This window comes from Durio zibethinus, chromosome 11 (assembly GCF_047325235.1).
Source record: "Durio zibethinus cultivar Kanyao isolate XHJ-2024 chromosome 11, ASM4732523v1, whole genome shotgun sequence".
Lineage (NCBI taxonomy): Eukaryota > Viridiplantae > Streptophyta > Magnoliopsida > Malvales > Malvaceae > Durio > Durio zibethinus.
In genome coordinates this window covers 25,137,035-25,148,309 of record NC_143172.1, presented here as the reverse complement: position 1 = coordinate 25,148,309, position 11,275 = coordinate 25,137,035, and the positions used below count along the sequence as shown (strand labels likewise).

Sequence of the window (11,275 nt, the reverse complement as noted above, 5' to 3'; positions counted from 1 at the left end):
GGGACAGGCTGAGGAATGATGAGGTAGAGATTTCATTGGGGCTACTATCCAATGAGTGACAAAGTCATTTTCACAGATGAGATGTCTGTATTTGTCCACTTAATTATTTTCATAATATTGGTAATGATGCTCATATAAGCAACTCACTTTTCTAAATTTCACACCTTTCTTTATATATACATATATATTATGCTCTTATAAGCTTGATCATAATATAATAATTTCTTGGATGTTCAGCTCATCAATATCAGTAACAAAAACATGTCCCAATTGGTAATGGTAAATGTGCATGATCAGAGTCCCAAAGCTATTTCAGCTTGATCAGCATAATGCCTTCTGCTTCTGCTTATAACTGCTCAACTCCTGTCTAATATGCCATTAAAGGTAGGAAATTTATACCTATTTGGTGCAAAGAAAAATGTCTAGTTTTACTTTTCAGATTTTGGTTCCCTTTCAATAACCCTACACATTTATGTATAACTCTGTGAGTGGTTAAGAGGTTATCTGAGGACACACAACAATGGATACAAGAGACAGCTACCTTGTATCTTTAATTTTGTTTTCTTGCGCATTTGTCTTTAAATTAAGCTGAGATATCATATTCAGAAAGAAAGAAAATTTTGCCTTACTCTCTCCATCCCAGCACCCCTATTGTCTGGATGGGGTGGAAAAAGTAGCTAAATCTGCTATATTCAGCTTGACATAAGAGGTTGAACCATATAACCCCTTTTAATTGGATTCCACCAGCCTCTTTTTGGGGCTACTTGCACAGTAGAATGCCTTTGGATAGCACATCATGATGTAATTGCTTCGGTTACCTTATAGTTAGACTGGAGGGAAGGATTCAATGAACCACTGGACCCCTAAAGCAGTCCATTGTCTTTGGTGTAAAAATGAAAAATAAAAATATATTTCAATTATGGGAGTCGATTTTATCTTATTGTTGCTATTGCTTTTGCATTCAAACACATATATGGATGATATAAAAAATAAACAAGAGAACAATCCAATTAATAAATATTTTGAAACAAAACTCTCAAGAGAAAGAGTAAAAGAATCGGTTTGTAGATTGCTTGAGAGCCCGAGACTTGACAACTGGATATGTATTCAAGGGGAATAAGCATCACTACATCCTTAAAATGAATAGGCTAAAAGAGGGAAAAGTTCAGTAGAAACTAGAAATAGATAAAGACTTGCTGTTGAAGCAGTCCAGTACTGACATTTCCACAGATTCGCATGAGCTAAAGCACATATAAGTGACCACCACAGCACTGTGAAACATTGAATAAACGTTGTGCAGTTCTGTTCAAACCTTCAAAATCTCCAGCCAGCTTTTCCATCATTCCTTGCTAGAGTTTTGCTTCAAGATGCAGAAAACTTTTTTTTTAAATTAATGTATCAAAAGAGAAGAAAATATCCCATGAAATATTAACAACCAGTTGGTAAGACATTTTCAAAGCAGTATTCTTTGCCAATATAGACTTTCCATTTCCTTTTTAACACAATGCACTAATGCAAACAACTTCCAGTCTCCTGTGAGTTCTTGCCAGGAGCTTGGCACTTAAGTGAAATTCCAGAAAATGGGATTTGCTCAATCTACCAAAACATCTTACATAAGTCATTATCAATGTCGAAAATGTTTCTCGTTTCTAGAAATTAAGTCCATGTGTGGTCTAGTTGTTCTATTTCTTGTAATGCTTCCTCATGCTGGTAAAGCTCTTTCTCAACACATCAAATTCAAATTTCAGAATGTTTTTCCTGTAAGTAACTTCATGTTTGATCTATTTATTGCCACTGATTTCACACTCCTGTTTCTGTGCTTTTAGCTGCATATGATCCACTGGATCCAACTGGAAACATAACAATAAAATGGGATATTGTCTCTTGGACAGCAGATGGCTATGTGGTGAGTTTAACATGTCAGCTTGCGATTTTCCCAATTTAGTATTGGATTCTAAAGGAAAGATTGCCAGTCATACTGTCATATTCATTCCTAGAACTGAAGTTCCTATGTTCAGTAGTTTCAATTGAATCAAGACTTTAAAAGGTATTAATGCTTAAGAAAGTTATCTTAAGCATGAACTTTCCTTATCCGTATAATTTATAGCCACAGCCTGGGGAAGAGGGAATGAATTGCAAGTGCTGAGTTTTGAACTTTAATTTGCTGAATGTCATTCTTTAGGGTGGCTGCATGAACCAACTGGACTCAGATTTTCCTATCCATATAACTTCATTATAGGAATCAACTACAGAGTGTAAAATACCAAATCAGCCGTATCAGTTTGGCAAAATTTGCAAGGTTAAGGTTAACCTATACGCCATGGAAGAATTACCAGGGATAAAAGCAAAACTGAAATCTTACAGCCACTATATTCCCTGTTATGCAAATAAATGACTCTTTTACTTCGTTTATTATCATTTTAAATAAGAAAAATCAATATAGAGAGAGAATCCAAATACATTCTCTTATGATTAAAAAATAAATAAAGGAGAACCCCAAATCATGTTGTGCATTGACAATATGTTTCTTTTGATAAATGCTATACCAGGCAGCGGTTACAATGAACAACTTCCAAGTGTATCGTAGCATCAGGAGCCCTGGCAGGACACTAGGGTGGCAATGGGCTAAAAAAGAAGTGATATGGTCCATGGTAGGAGCTCAAACCACAGAGCAAGGAGACTGTTCCAAGTTCAAAGGAAATGTACCTCACTGTTGTAAGAGAAATCCTATAGTGGTTGATTTGCTACCTGGAGTTCCTTACAACCAGCAGTTCTCCAATTGTTACAAAGGCGGCGTACTATCAGCTTGGGGACAAGATCCTATAGGTTCAGTCTCGGCCTTTCAGGTGAGTGTTGGACTTGCAGGAACTTCAAATAAGACAGTAAAACTACCCACAAATTTTACTTTGCTTGGTCCGGGGCCAGGGTACACTTGTGGCCCTGCAAAGGTTGTGGCTTCCACAGTCTACTTAACAGCTGATCGTAGGCGAAAAACTCAGGCATTGAGTAAGCATTATTTCACTTCAAATTATTCTGGTGAATTTTTGGAAACTGAATAAATCACTATATGATAGCTAATGTTTTCCATCATATGCAGTGACATGGAATGTGACATGCACTTATTCTCAATTTCTTGCCTCAAGGAACCCGAGCTGTTGTGTTTCCTTCTCATCTTTCTATAATGAGACTATCACACCTTGCCCAACCTGCGCTTGCGGTTGCCAGAATAAAAAAAACTGTGTTATGTAAGCCTCTCATTCATTTTCTACACCTGGTTAACATTTCATTAATGCACACGATAACTTCATTCTCGGTGGTCAATGCTCGTGATGATTGGATTGTACAGGAGTGATTCAAAGAAGGCACACAAGGGAGGAATAAACACTCCAAGGAAAGACAATGCACCAATGCTACAATGCACACATCACATGTGCCCTATAAGAGTGCATTGGCATGTGAAGCTCAACTACAAGGACTACTGGCGTGTAAAGATTGCCATCACTAATTTTAACTACAGGATGAACTACACGCAGTGGACTCTTGTTGCACAGCATCCCAGTCTCAACGCTGTCACCCAAGTCTTTAGTTTTGATTACAAGCCTCTAGTGCCCTATGAAGCCATAAGTGAGTCCTGAAAATCATTTATGTTTGATGAACTCTTGCAGAACTAACCTGGAAGCAATCCTGTGATATTTTGCAGATGATACCGGCATGTTTTATGGCATGAAATACTACAATGACCTATTAATGGAAGCAGGGCCCCAAGGAAATGTACAGTCCGAGGTACTCCTTAGGAAAAACAAGGACACATTTACCTTCAAGCATGGTTGGGCATTTCCTCGGAAAGTCTACTTTAATGGGGATGAATGCTTGCTGCCTCCTCCTGATACCTACCCTTTTCTACCAAACTCTGCCCATGTAAATCCAATTACCATATTGACAATGGCGTTCTCAGTCCTCTTGTGTATGTTGACAATTTAGAATTTTCAGAAGCTATTTCAACAGATAAAGAAGAGTGGTTTGTTTGCGTCGGACCTTCATTCGATACAGGTATACATCATAACTCATTTCTTGAAACTTGCGGATTTGATCAGGATGGGATGATTTTTGATAGTTGTGAAAAAAATAAACTAAATGCACATGATCTAGAAATTCCCCTTTTTGAGATGCATCATGGTGTAAATTTAATTGTCTCACTTACTCTGTCTCTCGTGTAGCTTAAATGTCAATTGATATTAATCAATTAGCCTTTTTCTCTTCTGCATTTTACATGGTATTCGGTATGTACGATACTCTTATTTAGACCATTGGACTATTGGTTCAGGTGGCAAAGAGAATGGGCTCTTTATTACTTGAATTCGAATCCACTGAAAAGCTGTGAAAATTTAAATTTCATGCATTTACTACACCGTACGTAGATAAATCTACTTGAATCTGCCCGGAGAGGCATGTATTAGGCAAAGTCTAGAAACTCCTTACGGCTAAAAATACTTTTTTATAGTTGAGTACAATAGGAACACAACAAACAATATATCGACGAATTTCTTGGTGATGTTCCTGAATACAATGCTATGAACTTGTTTCTGCATATACTACAAACAAATGGATCATGTGTATGATGCCAATAAACATACAACAAAGCAGCTAACTCCAAAAAGAAATGGTGTAAATTACAAACCTGAATACATAAATAATACACCAAAATGCTATAGGAACAGGAGGTTGTGCACCTGAACCCGCTTGTAGCATGCTATGTTGCCATACCAACACTATTCCAACCCCATCAAGTGGATCATTATAAGCTTCAGTTTCATAATATTAAATGGGATTTGCAGGATGTCAAACAAATAGCTTTAGCAGTTTCTGCTGACATTATTCATCACACAAAAGCCCACAAGAAAACAATTGATGCCAAGATTGTCACAACTGACTGAAGTTGAGAGATAACTGGCCTAAAACCAGTATTTGGCAACCACGGATAGGCATCTGGAGGTGGCATGACACAGTTATCACCGTTAAAATATATCCTCCGTGGGAAAGCCCATCCCTTTTCAAAAGTAAAAGTTGATGCGTCTTTTCGGAATAATAGTTCTGACTGCACATTCCCAAGAGGGCCGGCTTCTGACAGCAAATCATTATAAAACTTAACTCCCCATAACATGGCAGTATCATCTGCATAAGAAAAGTTTATTTAGTTCATGGTTGCAAAGTATATATTAGAAATACAACAGAGCTTATCAACGGATTCCAGAAAATGAAATGATGCTGCCTACTACAAAGAAATAAATCACGGTACTTAGACTTACTCAAGCCAGCATAAGGAGTTAATGATTTGTAATTAAAGCTGAAAAGTTGGGTAAGATTGTCAAAGTTGGGGTGTTGCACAACTAGATTCCACTGTGTGTAATTCATTCTGTAATTGAAATTGGTGATTGTGATCTTCACACGCCAGTACTCCTTGTAGTTGAGCTTAACATGCCAGTGAACTCGGACTGGACACATATGGCTCGTACACTGAAGCAGAGGTGTATTACTAGACTTGCCTGGACCAGAAACAGCTGAAGCTAAAAGTGGAGACCTTTTACTGCAAGGTGCCACCACAGATAAAAAAAATTTTAAAAACAGCAAAACGTAAAAGATAATTAGAGGTAAAAAAGGGATAGGAAAATGAGATAGCTTACCTTACACAACTCCCAGGTTCGGTGATATTTTGACAGCCACAAGCACATGTTGGGCAGCTTACAATGGTGTCATTATAGAAGGAAGAGAGAGAGACGCAACAAGTAGGTGTCTTCTGAGCCAGGAATTGTGAATATGTGCATGTAACATTCCATGTCACTGCAATGAGTTGCAGTTAAGGACTGCAGTTAGAAAATCCTTCCTCCATGCTGAATTATTACTAATAAAAAAGTACACTTAGTAGTTCACTTTATTGTCGTTTTAGTTCAAGCTTTAGTTGGCCATGGAGAACAAATCGTTCTATTTGTTACTATTTAAGTTTCTTCACCTGTAACTATGTAAGTCTGATAATTTTTTACATAAATTCATATATAGAGCATACATCATACTAAGTTTTAAAATTGTTTTACTGCAAAAGTATAAATGAAGTTTGTATGTAACCATATAGATTGTTTGAAATGAGAATCGGTAATGTGTTGCACGATGACGGATCTATAAAATAAGCCAAAAAACGGGCATATCTGACTTGATTAGTACGGAATAGAAAAGCAGAACTTCAGCTTAGCAAGTAACTTACTCATAGCTTGAGTTTTTCTCCTTTTATCTGATGTCATGAATTGAGTTGGTTTCACAATCTTGGCAGGCCCACAAGTATATCCAGGACCCGGTGCTTTTAGGGTAAAGTTCCTAGGCAGTCTCACAGTTCTGTTAGTTGTTCCTGCAGCACCCACACTAACCTGAAATGAGCTTGCTGCATTGGCAGAGTCTTGAACCCACGAATTTATCACCCCACCTTTGCAGCAATTCGCTATCTGCTGGTTATAAGGAGTTCCAGGCAATAAATCCACAACTGTTGGATCCTTTTTACAGCAATGAGGGGTGTTTCCCTTGTACTTTGAACAATCCCCTTGCTCTGTTGTTTGGCCTCCCATCATGCTCCAAATTACTTCCTTTTTGGCCCATGTCCACCCTAATGTCCAACCAGGTGCCTGAATATGGCGATACTGTTGGAAATTGTACATTGTAACAACAGCCTGCCAAAATCATAAAGGATAAATATTATAAAATCCAAAAAAGAAGGAAAATATAACTTCTTCAACTTTAAAATAAAAATTCATGGAACTGCAATGCTGGATTGGTAAATTTTTACCCTAATTGTTATATTTCTGAAAGTGTTGAAGTAGAATATACACTTTTAGTGAGCTTCTAAGAGAAAATGGAAAACACAGTAAGCAATGCCGCATTGATTATTCTGTTCTTAACATGGCAGTTATATACACAATATTAAATCTATCACTAATGTCGTTTGAAAACTTTAAATTAGATCAAACAGAGAAAACAATTGAAAGAATGCTTCAATCTTTAAACTTCTGTTAGAGTGTTGATGGTGGTTTCAAAAACGTATTGATTTTTGAAGGTAAGTTATTAGCCTTTTATCATGTAAAAATGAACGGAACGCTGACCCTTCAGTAATACTTACAACATAGCCATCTGGGGTCCAGCTTATTAGGTCCCATTTGATGGTGATATTGCCAGTTGGATCAAGCGCATCATAAGCTTCTGCAAAAACAGCCAACAAAAGATCCCGAAACTTTAAATTACAAGATGTTTAAGGCATTAAGTTTCAAACAAAAACCATAGTTAATTAAGGTCTGGATCACAAATCCAACATTAACATGCAAAAAATGAAGTTTGCACATCAATAGCAGTTTGACCTTTCGGCCTTGGCCCCGGTATAGACCTTTGGCCTGTGTAGCACTACTTCCTGCAAGTTCTGGACAGATTGAAGATCCAAATAAAAAGTTTATTGCAAAATGCCTAGAAAGCCCAATGGCTTAGATTTAAAGCCTTTTCACAATTCCATCATTCAATATGCTACACCATACAAGAAATAGTAAGCCTCCATTTTTTTTCCTTTTTTCTTTTTGTGTATTAGAGGTATGATTGTTATGATGGTGACTTCAATTCTAAACTTCAATAAGTATCTCTTGCATAATGACACTACATTTCAAAATCTTAGGGGTCAATGGTGGTCATCTCTGTGTCGGTGAACACTGTACAATTTGATGTTACACTTTTGAACGCACAGATCTCCATTCATGGTAGATTTTTCTCTTTCTAATTGGTTAAAATACAATTGGACCTTTCCCATTCTCTTCAAATTCATTTCAGCATCCAAAATCAGATAACTCAATCCAACTTCCCAATCCCATCAACAAAAAATTAAAAAAAAAAGACTATAAGATCAAGTTTTGAAACTATTTTCAGCAACCCATTCTGCCTTTATATCAACAAACTTAGATGCCAAAGCCAAAATTAAAAAAAGAAAAAAAAAGAGTACCATTATAATAAGCAATCAACCTCCTAATGAAAACAGTCAAGCTCCAAACTATATTGAAGGATTTAACCAAAACCCAGATTCAATTTTTTTTAGTAAAAAAAAAAAAAAACACTCCATTAAAGAAAAGCTATGAATTTGATCGGAAACATACCTGTGGAAGTGAAAGTGGAGCAGGAAAACAAGAAGAGAAGCAAAATGATGAAGCTACTGAGCTTGGAAGTGGATCCAATTGGTGATGACAAAACAGTCTCCATGTCTTGCTTCAGACCTTGATAGTTTATCCGATGTTTTATGCTGTGATTAAGCTTCAGATTTGCACAAGAAAAGGAGAAAGAGAAAGAGAGAGATCCTTCTAACATGTAAAGAGAGCTCTTTTTTGAGTTCGAGTGAACTTATAAAAAAATTTTAGTTGTGTGTCTGAGACCAAGAGAGATCCAACCATCAATGCCATAGGCTGCAGCTGTCATTAGTTAACATGCAGAGACTGAAATCACCATGATGCCCTTCTTTACTTAAATTATTTTCCATGAGAAAAATTTAAAAAATTTTAAAAAAAAGTTAATTAGCAATATTTTATGAATATTTTTTATTTAATGCATTCTTTTTATTGAATTTTAAAAAATAATATATGAATTATAATTCGTTTTTATAAATATCACCTTATCAAATATTAATAGACACAATTTAGAATCTCCCTTGTGTATTCAGTTTACATTGCCCACCAAATAGAAATTCATTAAATAATAATCCAAAAGGAATCATTATATTTAATATCCCTTGTAAGTTAAAAACAAACAAAGTTGAAGGATTAATTCAATTAGGTTATGCATTCATTTTTAATAAGTAATATTTAATATGTATTGAATTTAAATTTTATCATTTAAGATATTTTTTTTATTATCAAACTATAACTTTTTTATAAAAAAAAAATAAACTCAAGAAAAATCTTGCACTTTCATTTATTTATTCAATATAATCTTTCATAAAAGGATTTACAAAATTGCTCTATTGTTCACTTAACTGTATTGTGAATGGTTATATTAGTAATTAGAGCTTTAGTAGTTGGTGAAGCACACTATTGTAGAGTCTTTTGGATATATCATTTGTATAGGCAACAACTGTACTTGATTCGCAACTCGACAATAGTTGACGCTTTTATATCACTCATGCTAATTGTATACAAAAAATATTATTATTCTAAATGTTTTTATTCATTTTATTGATAAATAAATTTGGGTTATCAACTATTGATTATTCGAGTGATAAAAAATATAATTTTTTTAAAATAAAATTTTGATTTTAAATTTTATGAATTAAAAAAAATATTTTTTAATTCAATCTGATTCGATTATAAACTAATTAAGACTCAAAATAATCATCGATTATCGAAAGATTTTAAATTAAAAATAAATAAATAAATAGATAATTTTGATTTTGAATATTATAAATAATTTCTTATTCATATTAATCATGTATACATAAATTAATGGGAAATTATATATTTTTGGAATATTCACTCGAAATTTTTTAAATTTTGATAAAAATTTTATTTTAAGATATTTTTAGATTTATTAAAGATAATGTTTGACCATTAAGTTTAATTGATGAACAAGTTAATGAATTTATAAATAAAGAAGAGTCTTTTATAACGTAAAATATAAGAGAAAAATATAAGGGACCAATGGTTTTATGGGATTGATTATGTAAACACCCAAAGAAATTAAAGGAGAGTATTTGCAAATGTAAATATTTATTTGAATTTATTAAAAATCGAATAAAAATGTTTATAAATTGTGTTTGAGATTGATTTATTCGTCATATTAAAATTGATTGATTTATTTAAGTGTTAAGTTTTGACTTGATTATAATTTTCTAGAATTAAGATATTTTTATTTTTTTCAAGAATCTAAACAAATTAAATGTCATAATAAATTGGATTATTATATTTTACGTGAATAATTTATTATTCAATTAGGTTTTTACTTAAAGATTATTGATTAGGGTCTTACCTAACATTAACATATTTTGTCATTGTTAGGAAAAACTATAAAACTTATCTATCCAACAAAAATAAACAAATAGATAGGTTTCATAAACTAAAACTACTACTAGAAAGTTATTTATTTTTTCATGCTTACAAGTTGCAATTTAGCCTCACGATGTAATTGTGTCGAAAGGTTAAGGGTATCCTTGTAATGGAACCCAAATAATTAGGAAAAAGATATACTTAAAAATCACAACTTTTAAATAAGATATAATAATTCGTATAAATATATAATATAAAATATAGATAATTCGTATATTTTATTTTATTTTATTTAAAAATTATGTATTATAATTTATATCAATATAAATATATAAAATATATTTTTTAATTTTATTAATTTTGTTATTTTATATTATATTATTGTATTGAGATTAATATATAAAAGGAACAAAAAAAGAAGCAAGTGGGTCATAAGAAGCATAAGACCCTCTTGCCCTTTGCTACCACTGTCGGTGGGAAGAATCCAAATGACTTGCAGCAGAAGGAGACGTTTTCTCCCTGTCTCTTTTTTGGTGTTTGTCCAAAAGTTCATGGCCCAACCAACCACCAAACCTTTACTATTTCTTTTTTTTTTTTTTTTGGTTGCCAAATTATTTGTCCTCTCCCTCTCCTACAATCACACCAAAGCGTGGACCATTCCTTTTAATTTTTGTAATTAGGTGGCAATTATGTCATGAGCATGTGTCTATTTTTGAATAAAGATTTTGCCGACAGTAGTTTTGATTGAAATTTAGAGTTAGCTAAACTATGGTATTTTATGCTACTAACCTTCAAAAGTTATACTTCCTTTTAGTTGCAAATCTGAAAATTGGAATATGATTTTTTGAAATTATAATTATATGGTTAATGGTTAACTCGATCAATATAAAATTTTTTAAAAAAATTATCTATTTTAAGATTATCCTAATCCAAATAGAATTAATTATAAAGTTTTGATGGGATTCGATGTTTTTATATTTATAAAGTTTTGATCAAATTGACAATTGATCGTATAATTTGAATGTAATAATTTTATAAAAGAATATGGTAATAATTTAGATTTCGTTTGATTAATATTTTTTATATTTAAAATTATCAAAATTAAATTTAATATTTTATTAACATGGCATATGATTATTTAAAAATTGATTATATCTTGCACCCACCAAACAAGATAAAATTAAAAAAAAAAAATCCTCCTATCATCATCACATGCATAAATGCACATG

The 11,275-nt window shown here is 33.2% G+C and overlaps 2 protein-coding genes across 3 annotated transcripts; one reads left to right on the top strand and one right to left on the bottom strand.

Annotated features, from left to right (window-relative positions):
* Positions 1-1,326: 1,326 nt before the first annotated feature.
* LOC111291358 (COBRA-like protein 4) lies at positions 1,327-4,329 on the top strand. 2 transcript variants are annotated; one of them, XM_089768447.1, is made up of 6 exons: positions 1,327-1,710; positions 1,827-1,906; positions 2,550-3,006; positions 3,098-3,245; positions 3,347-3,624; positions 3,758-4,329. In XM_089768447.1, the coding sequence occupies exons 1-6, from the start codon at positions 1,581-1,583 to the stop codon at positions 3,979-3,981; spliced, it is 1,317 nt and encodes a 438-aa protein (XP_089624573.1). In that variant the 5' UTR covers positions 1,327-1,580; the 3' UTR covers positions 3,982-4,329. The 2 variants fall into 2 exon arrangements, with proteins under 2 accessions (XP_089624573.1, XP_022738770.2); XM_022883035.2 differs by having other exon boundaries at positions 1,332-1,710; positions 3,701-4,329.
* A 124-nt stretch (positions 4,330-4,453) lies between these two features.
* On the bottom strand, positions 4,454-8,506 carry LOC111291357 (protein COBRA-like). Its single transcript, XM_022883034.2, has 6 exons — positions 8,172-8,506; positions 7,160-7,239; positions 6,257-6,713; positions 5,682-5,838; positions 5,307-5,584; positions 4,454-5,172 (listed from the first exon to the last, which is right to left on the bottom strand). Exons 1-6 carry the CDS (start codon positions 8,377-8,379, stop codon positions 4,880-4,882), a joined length of 1,473 nt encoding a protein of 490 aa, XP_022738769.1. The 5' UTR covers positions 8,380-8,506; the 3' UTR covers positions 4,454-4,879.
* Positions 8,507-11,275: the final 2,769 nt, after the last annotated feature.

Bases quoted from the DNA above. Each gene is read 5' to 3' on its own strand.
- LOC111291358 (XM_022883035.2), top strand. From the start codon at position 1,581: ATGGGATTTGCTCAATCTACCAAAACATCTTACATAAGTCATTATCAA. The intron at 1,711-1,826 runs GTAAAGCTCTTT...CTGTGCTTTTAG, and splicing joins TGTAATGCTTCCTCATGCTG to CTGCATATGATCCACTGGAT. The intron at 3,625-3,700 runs GTGAGTCCTGAA...GATATTTTGCAG, and splicing joins AGTGCCCTATGAAGCCATAA to ATGATACCGGCATGTTTTAT.
- LOC111291357 (XM_022883034.2), bottom strand. From the start codon at position 8,379: ATGTTAGAAGGATCTCTCTCTTTCTCTTTCTCCTTTTCTTGTGCAAAT. The intron at 6,714-7,159 runs GTAAGTATTACT...TGATTTTGGCAG, and splicing joins GGACCCCAGATGGCTATGTT to GCTGTTGTTACAATGTACAA. The intron at 5,173-5,306 runs GTAAGTCTAAGT...TTTCTTATGCAG, and splicing joins AACTCCTTATGCTGGCTTGA to ATGATACTGCCATGTTATGG.